Source organism: Saccostrea echinata, unplaced genomic scaffold, assembly GCF_033153115.1.
Source record: "Saccostrea echinata isolate AGI-Se365-2 ecotype Australia unplaced genomic scaffold, CSIRO_AGI_Sech_v1 ptg000029l, whole genome shotgun sequence".
NCBI classification, from domain to species: domain Eukaryota; kingdom Metazoa; phylum Mollusca; class Bivalvia; order Ostreida; family Ostreidae; genus Saccostrea; species Saccostrea echinata.
Window position 1 is genome coordinate 19,290,674 of NW_026889778.1, and position 19,992 is coordinate 19,310,665.

Consider the following 19,992-nt stretch of genomic DNA (forward strand, 5'->3'; position numbering starts at 1 on the left):
ATCCGACAACTTTAATCCTTCGAGATTATTGGTGTATATATGAAGACATTCAAAATTATTGAGACATTGTGTATATTCCTCTTTCTAATGAACGTCTTTCGGTCAAAAATTTGCAGATACATTTGACAAACACTAAGAATTAATAAAATCAAGAAATATTTTACAAATGTTTTACTTCTTTTCAATGGTATATTAATGTGTCAATGGTAGGGGTACCCGGCGCAGTCACAAAATCAGATATAGAAAATATGTAACACCAACGTTCAAACTCCCGGTGGACATGAATAGTTCAAATAAATTTTAAATGAAAAAGTAATTCAATTATGTATAATTTCTTTCAATTTAGATGTGACTTCATCTTGTGCACGTTAGTTAGCATTTCGATCAAAAATACGAAGATCATAAAAAAATAAAGTGCGGTATAGATGGATTTTGAGGTCAAGGCGGCGCAGCGAGCATACCTTATTAAATTTTGTGTAGCGCTATGGAGAACTATTTTCCAAACTAAACGACCCGTTACAACAGCAACAATGAGAAAAACATGTCTAAGGATTTGTTATATCATTTGTATATATATTTTCTCTTAAAAATAATTCAATCAGAGTAAAAGTAAAATCTCCGGACGACCATCAATTATTAGGAACTATATAACGTTGATCCACATTGCATGAATCTGTACTGCATGGTGCTAAGTCAACCGGTATATGACACTTCATGTATATTTCACACTTAAATAGCAACAGCACATATTTTATTTTTTTAAAGAATCGTTTAAGAACTGAGACAGTTTAACTTTTGGAATGTATAAGTGATAATAGAGAAAGAAGAGTAAATGCTTCCCGATCGTTTCACATGCGAAAACATCTCCGGCTGACGTGAGGTTAAGATAACGCAGCAATCTCTGTTATCTCTGTCCTTTGTGGAATAAAATTAAATGTCTCAATAATTTCCAAACAGCACTCGTAACATGATACTTATTACTTTCTGTAGATCTCAAAAGTATTGCAACAACATTTAAAAAAAATAGCAGTAGGTTTAAGTTTCCAGATAACAAGTGTAAGACTTCATGACGAAAAATTTCCTACATAGAAATCGTAAGTGTTCTATTGACAACCCTGGAACTGTTTGTAAAAACAAAATCAAGAAGAGTTGAGTTTTGAAGGATATAAAAGTCCTAATGATCCTAATGAGTAACCCCATATTTTGAACTTTGTATGCTTTCTATTGGATTGGTTCGTAAAAAGAAGAAAGATAAAATAGCATGTGATTCATGACTCCTCCGTATCCTAAGCGAAGGTCGATTCCTAAATTACTACAATGTCACCTATACTATCTTTAAAAGAAATGAAAGTGTGTGAGAAGTGTAAGGTCAGTTTTTAATCAAGATCAAACATTTCACCCGGTACTAGGAATAAAAGTCAGGGGTCGAGACGAGGCCTTAAAAAACTTAAAGTCCCGTGTCACGGTAGCCGTTTGAATAATAAAGAACTCTCACTGCTCACTGGCCCTGAGTGCCGAATATTGGTCTAAATTTGAAGTATTCGTGATCGATCAAAATTTACCCAGGTGGTTGAATTTACACCACCCTACCCTAATATAATCTTTTAAAAAGTCTAATCAATAAAAACTCAACTCTTTGACTGTGTATTTTATAATTACCTCCACAAAGTTAAGCCAGTAGCATGAAGAAGAAGTCCATTATCATTTTTTTTTACTTCTCCTTCGCCCTCCTTTCCCCCCTAATAAGACGGAATAATGGACTACATGCTCCAGAAAAGGATTAGTTTTTCATTTCCCTCTCTGGAACTCCTTTGCTCGTTTAAATGTCTATTTTCTATATCGGTAGCGACTTTGAAGTTTTGAGGTATCTTGTGGGGATATTATCTCTTGAAATTCCAAATAACATTGAATAATTTAATAATGCTACTATGAGTAAAATGAGCGATCCCTTATTTTAGTACGTTCGTTCGTAAGATGTCTGTATTTCTCTTCTATGAGTGAAAAATTCTCCGATGGGGCGTAAAACAATTATTTATCAATTACCTACTCAGTCATGCCAAATATTGCTTACAACTAAAATTTAAAACAAGGAAGCCTCTTAAGCAAATTCAAAAGCTATAGACTGTATATAGACTATAGACTAGCTATAGACTATCATGCTACGATTTAATACTGATCAGTCACAAGTGAATGATTATTTTATTTTTTGTGAAGTGATTTAAAGTTATTGAGGACTTTTTTATAATTCAATGTATCAGACCTAAATGTATTCAACTCTTCGGCATCTTATGGTGAGTTTATATATGTAGTCTCTTTATGGTTTGAAGTGTTGTAAGTAGAAGAATGTTCTCGTGATTCTAATGGATATAAGTGGTTTTACTATTGACGAAAAATTAAGACGAACACGTCATATTTGAAGAATTTTGCGAGGGCAATATTTATTTAAGATTTACAACATCCATTTTTGGCTATTTAGAACAGTAATTTTAGGCTCCGGTATTTCGATCCTAAGATTTCTCTTTGTATATTTCAGAACAAACTTTTAAGTGAAAGTTATCGTGCTGAACTGCTTTATGGACCCATAAAATTCTTTTTGTGGTTTTGTCGTTCTTGCTGTTGGCAAAATTCAGTAAAATACTTTATAGATAACAGTTCCAAACATACACCTTTGTATGTACGTAGCATTCAGAAACTTTTTTAAGTAATATTAAAAATGATTTATCAAAGTGACAAGATACATGTATTTGTAAGCAAAGGTTTTTTTTTTTAATATGTATGTGCTTCAGGGATAATACAAAAAACAGATAGTGGACAGAAATGCTGCAACGCTTATGGGAAATAATTTGTGAATTGAAAAGCTTTATCCTTATATTTAGGAGTCCTTGCATTCGTTGAGACCACGTACTTCTGATGAGCTTTCAGGTTTTCTTCTTTTCATTAATATTTTCTTTGCCATCCTATTATATTTCCCAATAAAGTAACTAGAAATGATCATATCTATAAATATGAATAGATTGTTGTTGTTCTTGTTTATTTTGTTTTTTAAGGTAATAAAACATGATAGAGAGTTTTGAAAGCATGTATCATCTCATATCTATTTAAATTCTATGAATGAAATGCAAAAATAAAAACTGTAATTAATATGCTCAAAAATGAAATTAAACAATATACGTTTATTGACTGGGTTCGAGGGGTAATATGCATTTTGTCGGACCCAACAACCAAACTGTTTGCCTGAGGCCCTCAGGCTTTATTTGAATTAGCCAATTTTAACCCTGTTCCGAGACCACATTTTTTGCTGTCTTATATTTGAGAAATTTTTGATAAATATCATGATTTATTCGGGTTTTTTATTCAGATTATATAAATTTAGTTCTAATATTGCACTAAATGAAAAAGCAATAACAAACATCTACGTATTTTTCGAATGATCAAGAATTAAACATTGGGAAAGTGTTGGAATAATAACTAAGTTCGAATTCATGTGAACCTATGTATATGTTTAGAACATAAGGTTGTTGAGTATAGACTAAAACCATGACATCTTTCCGAAGATAAGATTCCCCTAATAACTTTATACTGTTATATTGGTTTGTTCTTGTACTTATCGTGTTTATTTAAAGCAATTCAAACGACTTTTCTGTGATTGATTAATCAAAATGAATGTCAATGTCTTAATTATCTTTGGATTTTTACAGTTTTGCCTCATTCACTGCCATGCTGTGAAAACTAGTGATAAAATGAAACAAGAAAATGAAAATGCGAAATATTATGATTTGCTTGAACGCTTGGAAACAAAATTTAATGAACAGGAGAAAATGCTGAGATTCTTGAAAGAAAATGACAGTCACCAAACTGATCTTATAACCAAATTAATAGAGAAGAATAGGGCTCTCGAAAAATCAGTTAAAGAGAACATGAAAGAAATCCATAGATTAAAGGCTACTTGTGGAAGTTTAGTTGCAATTTCACGGACAGAGTTGACGACAATGCCAACAGTAGGGAACACAACATTGTCTAATATCCCGCCGAAGAAAACCATGAGTAATTCCATATTCGACAAGAAAAGCAAAGATCGGGAAAAGGCATATACAGAGATCTTAGATAGAACATCCAGAAGTAAGAAAAATATGTATTAAATGTGTATTGATTCGGTTCTAATCGTATTAAAATAATTTTATTTTTCCTTCCGATCGATATGTATGTATCAAGTTTTTCTTTTAATTTGTTTTCTTGAAAATTAAGTTAATTGTTCCAATGTGATTCTCTCTCATCAGAGAATTAACAAATCTATGTTTATGTTTCAAGTTACTGAATAAATTTAAAAACAAGAATTTTCAATTCAATAATGCATTCGTTCAGGATATCAGGAAAAAAAATCATCTAGAATACTGCATATTTTCGTGGGGTCAACTATTCGAGGTTGGGGGGATATGGGTTTGTGGGGATTTAATTTCGTTGATGAAGATTCCTTGAGTAGCAATATAAATCAAATTTTACATTTCGTGGTGGACATGAATTCGTGGGTCTCTTCACACCTCGTAAGCAACAAAAATTAAACCACCACGAAAATTAATGATTTCACAGTATTTAGCTTACAAAACTTGTTTAAAATAATGTTAAAACCGGATATTTAATATTGCAGATTTCTCTAGCTCCAATACTAAACCATTCATCGTTTACGAATCGCCGGTTGCTTTTTATGCGTATCTCAGCGCCAATGAAAAGGTGCCTGGACCGCATCATATACTAGCATTTGACTATGCCAAAACAAATATTGGAGGTGCCTATAATCATTTCAATGGCATGTTTACAGCTCCCAGGGATGGAATTTACGCTTTCAGTTGGTCTATTTACTGCCCATATCATGCATGGGCCGTCACCGAAATCGTGGTCAACTCTGATGCAGTTGGAAGTTCCCTCGCCGATAGTGCTGGAAGCAATGCAGACGATACATCGACTGGGTTTGTTATTTTAGAACTTGTTCATAGCGATGTCGTCTACATTCGCACTAATCCAGTTGTAACTCAGACATATGATATAATCAGTGAGGGACGATTCCGAACAAGTTTCAGTGGCTGGAAGTTGTATTAAATATTTTAATGAAGGTCCTCATGAAATAACTTTTTTTTTAGTTTTTTATTTATATTTTGCATGGCTTAATGTAAATTTCATTAGTTAAGAATGCAGCCATGTTAAGGCTTCCCGAGGCGTTAAAATGTGTTCAAAACTTAATATTGCTGTGCAAAGTCGGATTTGGTTTTAATTTGTAAGTTATATCTTGAAGTATAACAAATTATACGGATGCCTCTAAAAGGCTAAGAAACAGGAAAGCGGAAACGCGTAATTTCAAGAGATTTAACGAGATTTAAGGTATTGGAGATAATAACGTCCCAGTCTGAACTGAAAACATTTTATATCGAGTAGACTGGTTAAATTATGTCTGTGATATTCATCAGAAATCTGAGTTAGATGTGAATGCAAATCGTGTCCTTAAGTTTACATTCGGTCCCGAACTTAATCACGTCAAGGGAAGAGTGTAAACCAGCATGAGATCTTAATTACCATGTCAGTGTAAGTGTACGTTCTGAATCAATTAACAATATAAATACTGATACTTTTTTATATTTTTTGTCTTATTTTAAAATTATTACACCTATTTGAATTTGATCATAATGGGAAATATTTACATAGTAGTGAATGACGTGAACGACCAAGACAAGAGTCACCACAAGGGATCTCTCCTTTTAAATAGGTATCAAATTTTCTTAACAGTGTATGCATGTCTTTCAGGATTTTTTTTTTTAAAAGATTTTTTCATTATCTTCTATTTAGTTATGGGCGTGTTAGTAAAACAGGTGTGAGGTTTTCTTGGATTAAGCAACCAAAGCGAGCACCCCCAAAAAGGACAACCACTATGGATGAGCTATCTCCACCTCCACCACATTTAGCCATTACATGTAACAGGTATTCATCAAATTATGTAAAACAACAACAGATGAATGATCTGAAATATCAGTTCTCAAAAACACCGTTTCAAATGAATGGTTTCTACGACAAATGATCTAGTTTATTGACAAATCTTTTAATACGTCAGTGGTGTTATGGTAGGTGTTAACATATATATATATATATATATATATATATATATATATATATATATATATATATATATATATATATATATATATATATATATATATATATTACATTTTCAACAGTTAAATACTGTGATTTATTTACTGAATAAAAGTGATATTCTTTCACAGTGTGAAAGGATACCAAAGTGATATTTTCCCACAGTGTGAAAGGATATCAAAGTAAGTAAAAATAATTTCTGGTCTGTCATAAGATAGACATATTTTAAAACTAAACCGTCTTGATAGAGACTAAAACTGCAAATTTCTCCCCAAATATGCTGCTAAAATCCATGTTACAGTGTTTTCAATCTTACTAAGCTATGACGTCTCAACCGCTCAACTTTGACGTCAAAGCCTATGACACTGTGTTAACAAAAGACAGTGGCACAGGGAAAATCAAAGAAAATGTAATAAACAGAAAATTCAATGTTTTGTAGTTGAATATGGAATTTATTGCACTCCTGAGACAGGATTATTTTTTATATTTTCACTCGTGCTTTGCACTCGTGAAAATATTTTTAAAAAAAACCTGTCCCACTCGTGAAATAAATTCCATATCCAACTACAAAACATTGAATATCCTCTCTCTCTCTATCTCTCTCTCTCTCTCTCTCTCTCTCTCTCTCTCTCTCTATATATATATATATATATATATATATATATATATATATATCAAGAGATTTTGATACAATTAACCGATAAATCGGTCGGGACGTCTTGTGGTTAACCTGTTGATGTTTCTTATTCGATTGACATCTCTTAAGTTAATATAATAAACAGAAATAATATTCTGTTCAATGTGTCAACTTACTTTTAATTATGAAGCTGTATGATTAAATTTAGTATCCAGAATATATATATATTTTTATAAATCATAACCAAAGCTTAATTCACCCCTTTTTCCTATATTCAAAGCTCCTTGAATTCTGTCAATGATTTAAGTGAGTCAAGAGAAAACACAATGCAAATTGAAAAACAAGATATTTGCACTGACTTTTTCAGAAATTTATTTTTCGATCTTACATTTAATGTGCACTATCTAAAAATGGATCATATTAATGAATAACTTTTTTTTAAGTTTTAACGGAACATTATGGATGGTAAACTCTGAAATGATAATATATAGAGAAGAATACTTGAAAAAAATTGTATCACACCTAGTATCGATCTGAAGTTCCGATATCTGGTCGAAAATGGAATGTCAGATCTAAAGGACTGATATTGGACAAGGTTTGATTATATGGTTTGATACAGATTTTGTTATACATTGTTTCTTTTTAATCTTCATTTTAGTCAGTTTTGCATTTAAAGGATTCATTGAGCGATATTTCAAAATAATGAAATGATACACAACTTCTTTCAAAAATATAATATATGAATGTAATAAAAATGCAATTTGATTTAGAGAACAATAGAAAATTGTATTAAACAGCTTAGCATCTGCATCCAATAAGAAAAGGTCCGCCTCAGAGGTTTTGCGAGTGAAAAGTACAAAGGTATTTTAGAAATGTGTAAAAAGAAGTGAGATAAAGGATGCTGCCAATCAAATATGATTCTAAATAGTCAAAGGAAATATAATTCTATATAGTCGTATGAGTTATTGTATATAATTGTAATTATAAAATGTTACATATATTGTATTTTAATCATATTTCTTTAAATTCAACTCCATTGTTGCATTTTCTTCTTACTTCTTGCAATCTCACAGGTGCAAAGAGAATGTAACTCAGGTCATAATGAGCGACTGCTTTAAAGCATATTAAAAATATGTTTTACACAATATTTGTTAAAAATAATCGGACCCTTATTATGAATGGTAATCTAGAGTATGATAAACATCATTGTAAAGGTGGGAAAGAGGAAGTTCATCATCTCCCTTGACTTTCTCTACTGTAGTTTGAATTTCGTCTTTGACTGCTTCATGCATAAGCTATACGACGGAAAAAGAAATAAAATGTAGATAAAATTGGTTATTAATACATTAACATTACTATCTAGTTTAAGTAAAAAACATTTATAACCGTAAGGCAAAATTGTACCTTCAATTCGTTTTCGTCTGTCAAGTTTTTGTTCACAATCCTCTTCTTAAAAGTTTCAATGGGGTCTTTTCTTTGTTTTACCAAGTTTATTTCGTCTTTTGATCTATAACTATATTAAATCTGAGGTAAAGGTCTTTTTTGAATTTAAAGGTTTTTTTAAATAAATATTAATATCAAAATGTATAGTGTTGTTCATAAATATTATAAAAATTATTGCAGATGAAGACTAGACTTTATTCTGAAAAAAAAGAATCCTTATGCCACACAACGCATTACTTTCCTGCCCTCACTATTATATATATCTTCTACCTTATCTAAGGGTCGAAATTCAGAGCATAATAATACCAGAGATTTCACGTCACATGTAAATTGCCTGTTACATAACAATTATACTCTTGCAAACAATATTCAATTACTAAACATTCCGATGCGATTAAACGTAAACAGTGACATTCAATACTGAGAGATCTTTCTTTCTTTCTTTTTTTTTTTTTAGCGAATTGCGCATACTTGGTGATAGATTTCTAATTTATGATACAGTAAAATTTCAAACAGTGTTATACGTAACTATTAATCTTTACAGACTATTTCGTCATCTTTTTTTGTAAACATGTACATGTAAGAAGATCATAAGGACATGATAAAATAAAGATATCTTACCTGATTCCTTCGTCTTTTGCATTATGTCTAGAGTATCGATATGACATTGTTTCAACTAGAATTGGGCCATTTTCCAAGGCATAATTTTTGGCAAAAACAAAGGCTTCTCTAACAGCCAGAATGTCCATCCCATCAACCTATAAAAAATCAGTGTGAACAAACACCGAGTCGAACTTTTTAAAAAATAAATTCCATGCCGAACTGTGTTTGAAAGATTCTAAGTAAAAATATTCCTAATAGAATGTCTGATTTTACTCAGAAAGAATTTAAGTTCATGTTTCTACAGAATACAAAAACATGCGTCTAGTACTACTACTGTGGAGTCTTTGTCTGCTTTCTTGATCACGATGTCATCCCGCTTTTTTAATGATTGTAAGGTGGATCTCTCTTCCTTACTTAAATTGTCGGGGGCTTTGTCTGGCATTGAAAAGAGTTTCTCAATGTTTGACTCAACGGCGTCAATGTACGACTCAAGGGCTCCGCATTTGCCCGGTGCAGGTTCCCAGTTACATTTGGACCGATAGAGTTTGTGTTTTTTTAGGTCTTGTAATTGTGGCTGAGAAGAGTCGTATGAATCATCCTCGGAGTCTTTTCTAGAGAAAATCTCCTTCAGTCTTAGTCTCCAAAAGAATGCTCGGATGTCCTCTCTGACTTGTTTTTCGTCGCCCTCATGTGGCGTGGGACAGAAATTCAGCCACTTAGAAAGAAGTGAGGTCTCCGACTCGGAGAGAGGAACACTGGATTTATTGAGCACTGGACAGACGTCAGGAGTTTGTAAGGGTCCGTTCCCCGTGATTGTCGTTTTGCGCTTGATGCATCTAGAGCGGGGTTTAGTGATTGGTTACACTGTAACTCTGACCGGTTGTTTCTGATCTGTGGAACACTGTCCCGGAGAAATTTTTTCTTTTGAGTCTTATTGAGATCATTGGTTAAGACCATATTGTAGGTGGCAATAATACTATGGGCTTCATCAAGGTAAGCTTGGGACATGCTATCAGTGAGGGATGATTCTAAGGACGTGATATCACTCTCAAATTGTCCTAACATGTGGATATCCCAAGAAAGGCAGAGTGACATCAGTTGTCTAGAACACCTCCTTGGAATACATTCCCAGCATTCTTGAAAGCGTTTGGGAATTGGACCTTTCTTAGGCGTGATATTAATCTAGAAGCCTTTAGGTATAATGTCACACTCTAAGTGGGTCTGTAAATTTAAAACAGTGTAATATAACAGTGTAGTATAATATGACGTCATATTATACTACACAAGATTATATAGGACATCAAAGATTATTCGGCGCAAGGGCATGCTCTGTTTTTATTTAACTAAAACAATTAAGGTAATTTTAGAAGCAAGATATTTTAAGGAGTGCTGGTATTGCTGCACAAATATCAACAACCCATTTGTTTAATTACTGTTTGTAAAGATTTAAGTTGAATCAGGGTAAAAATGTACACCCGGTATAACTTTCCTCAAATTTCAATCAAATGAGAAAATGCTTAGGATTTGTGCAGCAATTTTATTAATCTATAGATTATTCTTCTTAGCATTATTCAATTCTTATGTAAAATGAAAAAGGGTAATCCCTTGCACCGAAGCTGTTTTGTTGATATGTTCTTTTTTTTACATCTAGTAGGTAAGAACAATTACGTCATAATGTGTACTGGCTATAACATATCGTGGGTACAAAGAATGTACAAGAAAATAAATAAAAACTTTCTCTAAATGATAAATATACCTCTTAAATGCGTTGTTTTTTTGTTTGTTTTTTTTTTGTTTTGTTTTTTTTTTTTTGTTATTTTGTTTTTGTTTGTTTTTTTTTTTTTGGCTCGTTTGCACACAAACGACTATATCTAGCCTTAACTCACACGTGTAGTAAATTATCCAAAATATATTTATATAAGACTTAAGAATTTTACCCTAAGTCCTGGGATGAAATCTCCTCTTTTGTATAACTCCGTCATGGCTGTGGATCTCTCTGCTTTTGTTGAATAACCGTAATAATTATTGTCACAGTGGTAAATGCAAGGCAGGTTCCAAAGTTTTGCCATGTTAAAGGCTTCAAATATCTGACCTTGATTAGCTCCACCATCTCCATAGATAGAAATAGACACATTGGGCTTCTTTTCATATTTCATCGCAAAACCAACACCAGTTCCCAGAGGTACCTGTTGTAGAGTTGGAACAAATGTACATAAAGTAAAATAAATAAACATTTTGACTGCAGATTATTCCGTCCACCTGATCAATACATAGGGGTCACGGTGGATGGGGCCGGTGAACAAGGAATGCTTACTCCTCCTAGGCACCCTATCCCACCTCTGGAATTTCTAGGGACCCGTGTAATATGCCCTGTTCACAAATTTTTATTGTTTGTAGATTCTTTTGAAATTGATCACTGTTTGTTATCTTTACCTTCTTCATTATTATCAAATAATCTCCAAGATCCGTGACTAGAGAGAGATTTCAGTCTTTCTATACTGCAATTAAGAGAGGTTTCGCAGACCAATGTGCTCGGGTACATGTACGTGTATAGTACAAGTTAGAAATACAAGTCCGCGTTTACGTCACTTTTCTCGTTAAGAAACATAACTTGTACGTGTACTTGTAAATGCTTTAAATGCAAAAGTCTTTATCTTCGGATAATTTCAATTTTCAGGGGGGGGGGGGTTAGTTTATCCTCTTAAATTTATAATGGTCATCACTAATTTAGTTTATTATATGAAAATATTTATAAAAATAAATTCCAAAAAGAATACATATACCCTTAATTCGTAAAATAATGTTTTGAAAGTCAAGATTAGTGTATTTAACGCTTAAAAAATGCTTTTTACCATAAAAAACATGAAATCCCTTGTATCAGTACTTGCACTACAACTTTGGGTTTTAGAATGACAGTTTGCTCTTACGGGTAATTATCTGCAATCTACAGGTACGTAGATACTTTTAGAATTTCATCATTAGCAAAAGTGATGACGTAATGCATATATCACCTCACCTACACGTACACGTTGCATGGTTTCAGAAACTTCTCTATTATCAGTCTACAACGTATGTAAAGTGCAATCCATTTTAGTAGATTTACATCAAGAAATAAATAATCTCTGATATTTTTATAGTATTTTGTGTGTGGTAGTTCTATATTATACATTTTCAAAGAATAGTGTCATGAGCTCATAAACACGTAATATACATGTCATAGCTAGTTATCGAAACTCTGCCTCTCAAAATTCATACATGTAAGACAAGTTTTCAATTAACTGTTCAAAGTATTTATGCAAAGGATATCAAAGGTCAATGTCAAGTGGGCTGTCACGCTGGTATATATTTAAAGTATCTTATGAAAAACAGTGCACATTCTAGAGAACACAGACTTACCTCTTAAATGTGGGAAAAAAATAAGCTGTTTATCGGCTCTATGACCTATTTTGAAGATTCATTAAAGTTTAAGTTTAAAGGTAACGAGGAAATATTCTGGTATTTTACAAAAGCCATAGTACCAAGCTATATTTTGCAAAATATCAAATCCATGTCTCGTACATCTCTCGTGATATAAGTTGTCAGATACGGACTGACTACAGCTAGACTGACAGACAGAGGCAGGATAAAGTGATCCCTAAGTGTCGCTCTGCTCCGTAGAAGATACAAACACTGATGATGTAAATAGTATTCAAAAATACTATTTTTTTAAAGAAAGGAATACCGAAGATCCAACTATTGCGTTTCCACCAAGCATATTCTCAGTGTACAGATGTTGAGAACCAGCTTTTCCCTTACAGCAGCCAGATGACTTTCCTGTAGAAAAAGCAATGATAACGATGTTAGTACATTTGTCATTTAAATCTAGACAACCTTTTCTTTTACTCCTGATAAAGATTTTACACATGTCTATCATAAAATTGGAAATCTGTAAACAGTGAGTAATTATAAAAATTTCAGGGTTATAGACACAGACAATGCAAACGTGTCACTAAGCTACCCAGATAGCATGCTTCGTTTGGCCAACCCAAGCCCAACGATGTCAATTGGGTTGGTCTTCTGGCAGTTTCATGCATCGGTCCAACGTCATCTTGCTCATCGGCCTATCGTTCAAACAATACGGTTGCTCAACATTGGGCTTCCATTTAACGTTTGGTTTGACATTGGCCCAAAATTTGTACTAAGCACTTTTTCTTGTTGGCCCAATGTTGGTTCATTGTTTTAAGATTTAATATTGGACAAATATTGACCCTATGTTCAAGAAACATGCTGACAAATGATTATCGATCACCAATAATACTGGTTCAACATTTTCAATTATCTTTTACTTTTTTTATTTTCCATGATTACAACACAATTAACCTGAAACATACTGGTAATTCAATTAGTTCTTCATTCACCAGCTCAATAAAGAATCTTATTAAATGTAACAACAGATAGAAAAGAAAAATGAAGATAATTCAATGTTTTCTCAAGTATTTCCATATTAGTATAATCACTTCATAATATTCCTCTAGATCTTTGTGAGCATCCGAGTTAAAATTTGGATTAGTACATGTTTCATACCTCCAACTAAGGAATAATTGCCGATACCAAATACATATGTAACTTGGTACACTCCAAGCCCAAGCTTCATGGTTGGATTACTATGTCACTGTGCATAATTATTTAAACTATAATTATCAATGATAGGTCATAATCATGACACACGGTCAAGGACATTAAAGAATGAATGTTGTGCTTGAGGACAGGTATTAAACATTCATTAAAAACTACAAGATTAATACAAAAAAGATATCTCTATTTCTTTCTCTCTGACAAGAATGTATATATATATAAATATATATATATATATATATATATATATATATATATATATATATATATATATATATATATATATATATATATATATATATATATATATATATATATATATATATATATATATATATATATATATATATATATATATATATATAGGCCAAAATTCAAACAGAAATTTAACAGGGTTTAATTGATAAACTATTAAAGATTTTACGCTGTGACACTGATAAAGCCAAAATAAAATAACATACCTGATGGCATGTTATTTTTTTTTAATTTTATTCGTCCTTCCTTTAAGAAATATCATTAATAAAACTACAATACATATTATTAGGAATAAAAAATAATAATTATATCAAATGATAATATAATGATACCAAAAGTCACATAATTATTTATACAGGCAATGAATACGCGGGAATTAATTTGCATACAAATATAATAAATATACACATATGATTATACAACTGCGCGGGTATGTTAAGGAAGCATACAAATCATTTCTCGAGAAATTTAGACTTTTTAAAGAAAATTAAGATTGATAATTTGTCAAAGTCGCCGATAAAACGTAAACTATTTTTAACTATTATATAAAGACACAGAGTGTCTGAGGCCAAGTAGTGCATCACCTCGACGTCATCACGTGACTGCTATTAATAGCAAAATATTCCTTAATAAAAAAGTTCACAGAACAACAATACCCCGGAGTTAAATAATTTCTTTAAGTAAATAATATAGTTGAAAAACATCTCTTATGCCTAAAAAGTGCTGCTAGAATCCCACTGTCCGGTCGGGAAAATAATTATTCCACATATTTGCACGAAACCTTACCCGACGTTTTGCATAATATACATATAACCCGAGATATTTCTTCAAACCATGTTTACCTCACGATTCTAGCAGCACTTTCCAAGTATTTTAGAACACAAGCTTTCGATATGTACAAATCTTATGTTTTTAAATATCCAGCTTAGTGTTGTTCTTTTGCATTATTGTTGTCACAAATGACAGAGGAAAGGCCAACTGGGATACGTAAATAGCTGACTGTCTTCAATAGAAGATATAATCGATGAAAATAAATCAACATACCTGTTTAACAAACTTTAACTTCACATGAATAACACACAATATTCACGGTATTTGCATCTAAACCCCCTTTTACGTATCTTTTTACATGCCGTCTTAGCCAAATTCTCGTTACACAACATGATCGATTCTCAAGTTACTTGTTGAACAGTTATGACGTCATCGGTCGGAGATTTTAATTCAAGTGACAGATACAGCATAATAAAATAAAAACATTTGATTCTTGTTAATATTTGCACGTTTCTGTTTATTTTCAGGAGTTAAATTATGTCTCTAAATAACAATATTAAGAAAACTTGTGTTATAAACTTGACGTCATCTCGCCTACTATGACGTCATATTGTATCACTGATTCAGTCAAGTCAGATTATCATACTGCTTCCTTAACACACCTGCGTGAAAAAAAACATTTTTCGCCACTTTGACCTTTTAACATTTATTCAAATGTTTGAAGATATTGTTAAATATACTTGCCTGTCCGCACATAATCGAGCTTATCTTTTATCAATTAAAGCTAAGCACACAACAAAAAACAGATAGGTATATAAAATGAATTTTTAAAACATAGGCTCGAGATATTTATGACTTTTGAAAATTGAATTCCAGGTATTTCTTATAAGCGAGCCTTTTATTTGGTAGACTCCGCAGCTATGTAAAGGCTGTCCGAAGGCTTAATATGCATTAAAAAATACATTTTATTTTGAGCTAGATTTTAATTTCAATGTGGAATATATGTATGAATTTGCAGTCAACTTGTGATGAAAGTGCAACCAGGTATTATAATATCCCCTACTACCCAAACTCCGTCACCATAAGATGAAAACACGTCATGTTACTCTCTGAATTATTTATTTATTTATATTTTGATTTGTTTCTTGTTTGTTACACTTAGTAATGAACTTAAACATTGTTTTCAGAGCTATTTAAAAAAAATCAGGAATTGGGCTCGTACAAAACTACTATAAATGGAACGCGTATCACATCCGTGTAAATTACATCCTATGAACCCTAACTCCGTCACCAGGGTCCTCTACAATATGTCAACGTATTAATTTGAAAATTTTTCCAGTTTAGTTTTTTCTCCCTTCCTCTTAAACTTGTACACATAGAAAATTAGTTTTGACGATTTAAAATAGTATTAAATTGTATTTTAGGAAAAGTATCAACAACAGAAAAAAATAACGTTAATATAACGTACTTTATATGTAATGACGTCACGCTACATTAATTCGAACATTTGAGACGAAAAATAAAATATTTTTAGCCTTATTCGATATGGTATGTCATATTAATCCTTTGGCAATACCTTCATAAATATGACTGACATGTAAAAATGAGCATATTGACGCACATGTCAGAGGTATCGATGGACTAGCGCATAAAGGAAAAAGTACTTATTGATTTCACATAAAATATGATAGATACAATAGATCACGTGTAATTGTTATTTATTTTTTACACATTCTTGAGTTTGACTGTTATAGTATCACAGCATTTGATTGTAGATTTTCAGCATGTAAAAAATGACGTCACAATCGCACTCGTATACAAACAACGAGTTTCCCGAAAGTGACGGAGATAGGGTATTGACGGAGTTAGGGGGTTGGGCGATTATGCATTTTTGTGATGTCACATGACTTTGTTGATCACGTGACGGACACATAAATTCCTAAAGGTTGCACAAAACACATCGGCACAAGTGCAAAACAACATTATTGAGAAAAATGTGTCACACAAGTCAATTCATCATGATCTTTGGTACATATAAAGTGCTGGGGGCAAGTCTGGATTTTACTTCTTGAGAAAATATTCCACGAGAAATTCAACTGAACAACATCCAAGGGGACATTTTCCTCTCTTTATCGTAATTTATACAAGATAGGATAAATTACATACAATCCCCCAGCAAAATTCAGTTAGAGCACATACTTCTCTAGTAGATTCACACAGAATATCTTTAATTTATCCTTATTAATCACTTGTGTCAGTCAAATATATACACGATTTATAAATTCTAACTACAGGGACGTGTAAGGGGGAGTGTTTCACATTCAAATTTTTGTTATTGTTTGAATATATGTATATCGGATAAATTAAAGGAATAACGATATTAAATTGTAAATATTCAATATCATAACAGCATACTTAAGTTTAAAGAACAATCCATACACTTGAGTCAAACAACAACACTAAAAAAATCTTTAAATGGCATGTGAAAAGAATGTAAAAGTTATGGCACTTTCCCCGTCATGTCAGCTCAAGTATTCAGTTTCTTGACGTCATATGCTATGATGACGTCATATCTAGGTAATTCAGAGAAATTACTTTGTTGGAACAGTCTGATATTTTACGGACAGCCTTATCCTAGCCGCATCACTGCTAAAACAATCAATTTCCTCTATCTCTCAATCTTTCTTTAAAGCAAATGAACAATGATGTATAACTGATTTGATTAACACATCTATTAGACCAGCTAAGTACACCAATGTCATTTGTGATGATCTAACCAAATTATAGCTTTCTTCAACTTCTCACATCTTCAAATGAATGAAAAGATAGATAATGAGAAATCATTTACGCATAAGTTATAAAATAATTTTTCTGTTTATTGTATAACAATCACGTGAAATGTAAAGTAAAATACAATTATTCAGTATTAAATAATATTGAATATCCTTTGCGTACACTTTCTTTCCTATGGTTACCTAAAAATTCTCCAAGAATTTTCTCGAATGAACTTCCTCTAGCGTAGGCCCAGCCATGAATACGGTATGTGCCAACTAGTATGTCCTCTCTTGTTATTGCTCCTTCTACTCCAGTGCGAACAGCTTCCTGTAACAGGAAAAGGAGGAATGAAATATTGCAGACTTCTTCTGGCAAGGTTTACTGTTTGAATTTGCATTATGCTCCCTGTGCCGTGAATATTTCTATAAAGTCAAGGATAACCAAAAAGGACAAATGATCCAAAAATATGCGAATATTGTATTTTGACATAGCGAATTATCCTACTTATTTTAGCGGCAATCATATTTTAGCGACTTATACGCTGTTCTGCGTCTGCAAATTCATATACATGTAAATACTAAGACATGTAAAAGGTTAAAGTAACGACCATTGTTCAGTCTCATAATTCCAGTAATGAATACATATTGTGAACTTGGCAAAACAAATCTCTGCAAATACCAGAGGTGGAATTAGGTGCCTGGTATGTGTAAGCATCCCCTGTCGACCAGTCACATCCGCCCTGAGCCCATTGATCACGAAAACGAAGTAATCTTTCATAAGAAATTTTAAAAACATATACAAGTAAAATCTTTACTCTAAATGCCAAAATTATAATTACGCTAAACTGCTTGTTAGGAAGATATTACTTAATTAATAGTACGCTAATTTATGTTAGCTAAGAGTGTATGATGTCTGAATACCTTATATTTATTGTAACTTAAATCATTCTTAAATAGTTAGACCTGTTCCAGTCTTCTTTTTTAGTGCTTGTTACTTAATAGTATCAGAAATAGTATTTTTATTCACAATGATTTTTACCGCGTATATACATGTCTGTAATAAACTAAAATCATGCAAAACTTTAAGATTCGTACAAGTCAAACAAAAATCAATGTCATTCAAATTGCGTGGAATTTTAGTCAATAGAGTCAAACATGGTCATGAAATAAATATTTCAATTAAATTAAGTTTACAGTTTTTTGTAAAGATAATTTTGCAAAATTATTCTGGTAGTTGGATGCAAATTAATTTATAAACATTTAATTTGACAGACAGGTGAAAAAGGAAAAAAAATCACTGAGCTGAAATCTCATGTGAGCTTTTCTGATCACATTATGTCTGGTTTTTCTCTATCCGTCTGTCTGTCTGTTTTCATTTTTCTTTATGTTGTTACATTTTCTACCTATCTTTTTCAAAAACTTTTTAAGCAATTTCAACCAAAGTTGCTAAATGCCTCGGGATTAAAATCCATTTGGGTATTTTGTGGTCACCTTTGCTCAATAACAAAATTTTCCAAAGTATTGATTCAAAGAATCTATAGAATATACGACTTAAACTAGAATTTACCGGTAAGTCACCAAAAACATGAACAATTTTGGTTGCCCACGAACATTGACTTTCAAAAATTAAAAGGATTCCATTAAATATAGGAAAGAAAAATGAAAGAAAATAAAAGTCATGCAATATTTGGGCATCCTCTGAAGGATATATTTAATCAAAATTAATAAACAGCTTCCTCGAGGACATCAAAGGGTACCAAAAGAAAATAAGAGAAAGTTTTACCATTCCTGGACACAGATGAAGAAGTCCCCGAATATAATTTTGATCAAACAATTTCTCAGCTGCGTTCCCTATCTCCCTCATTCCTGTCATGCTCTTGAAATAATTGAGGGCATCCTTCCTCGTGAGAGTACATTTAGTTAATGGCCCAGTTTCTAGTCTATGTAATTGACAAGGCTGAACAAAAAAGACAAAAACAAAAAAAGGACAAGCAAACAAATAATCACTTAAAAACAGAGATCAAGAATATTCAGGAAAGTTCCTTTTTGGGAGGTATAAGATTTATTCAAATTTAATTAGAAAACAAAAATTGATTAGGAAAATTAAAATTAATTTAAAAATTAAAAATGTGTATTATGTATAAACTTTCTGATTTCATATTTGCTCACCCTTAACAATAAATACTTATTTAGATATATTAAGGATCTGAAGGTTACATGTATATAAAGCTTGTTACCTCTATGTCAAAGACAGCCTTTATGACAAAACGTCGGCTTGAAAAACATTGGAAAGATATGTGCTGTAAAGGTGATGAAGACATTACAAAAAAATAGCATGCTATTAAATACTTTTAATGGATAGAACAATTGTCATCATTCTAGGCAAGTTGTTTTATTGTTCTGTACTTAAAAATAAAGGAAAAATGAACCAAAATTTAATTATACACCTATATAATAAATACTTTCAATGTTTTACAAATTTTTGGCTCAATATTTTTAACGCTTTTGGTGGAAATCAGCTTCTACTTCATTTAATGAATCGCTAACCGCATCGCTGACACACCAGGGTTTTCTGGTAAGATCGTGGACAAATTGTCTATGACCAGAGTAAAAACATAATCAAACCTGTATTCTAAGATTTTTACTAGCCTTTATCATATTTTTCATCCGAATACATTGCAAACTTCAATTAGTTTTATTCTGAAAAAGACGAAGAAAACACAAAATACTGTATTTTATGTAATATGTGGTACAACC

General features: G+C 32.0%; 1 protein-coding gene across 1 annotated transcript; it reads right to left on the minus strand.

Annotated features, from left to right (window-relative positions):
• Window positions 1–10,003: 10,003 nt before the first annotated feature.
• Window positions 10,004–19,108, minus strand: LOC133195064 (uncharacterized). Its single transcript, XM_061330944.1, has 5 exons — window positions 19,019–19,108; window positions 17,437–17,563; window positions 12,543–12,634; window positions 10,759–11,007; window positions 10,004–10,042 (listed from the first exon to the last, which is right to left on the minus strand). Exons 1-5 carry the CDS (start codon window positions 19,106–19,108, stop codon window positions 10,004–10,006), a joined length of 597 nt encoding a protein of 198 aa, XP_061186928.1.
• Window positions 19,109–19,992: the final 884 nt, after the last annotated feature.

Excerpts from the sequence above, each read along its gene's own strand:
- LOC133195064 (XM_061330944.1), bottom strand. The coding sequence starts at position 19,108 with ATGACAGGAATGAGGGAGATAGGGAACGCAGCTGAGAAATTGTTTGAT. Across the intron at positions 12,635-17,436 it reads AATTCTTGGAGAATTTTTAG|GAAAGTCATCTGGCTGCTGT; the intron begins GTAACCATAGGA and ends CTTTTTCTACAG. Across the intron at positions 11,008-12,542 it reads ACGCAATAGTTGGATCTTCG|GTACCTCTGGGAACTGGTGT; the intron begins GTATTCCTTTCT and ends ACTCTACAACAG.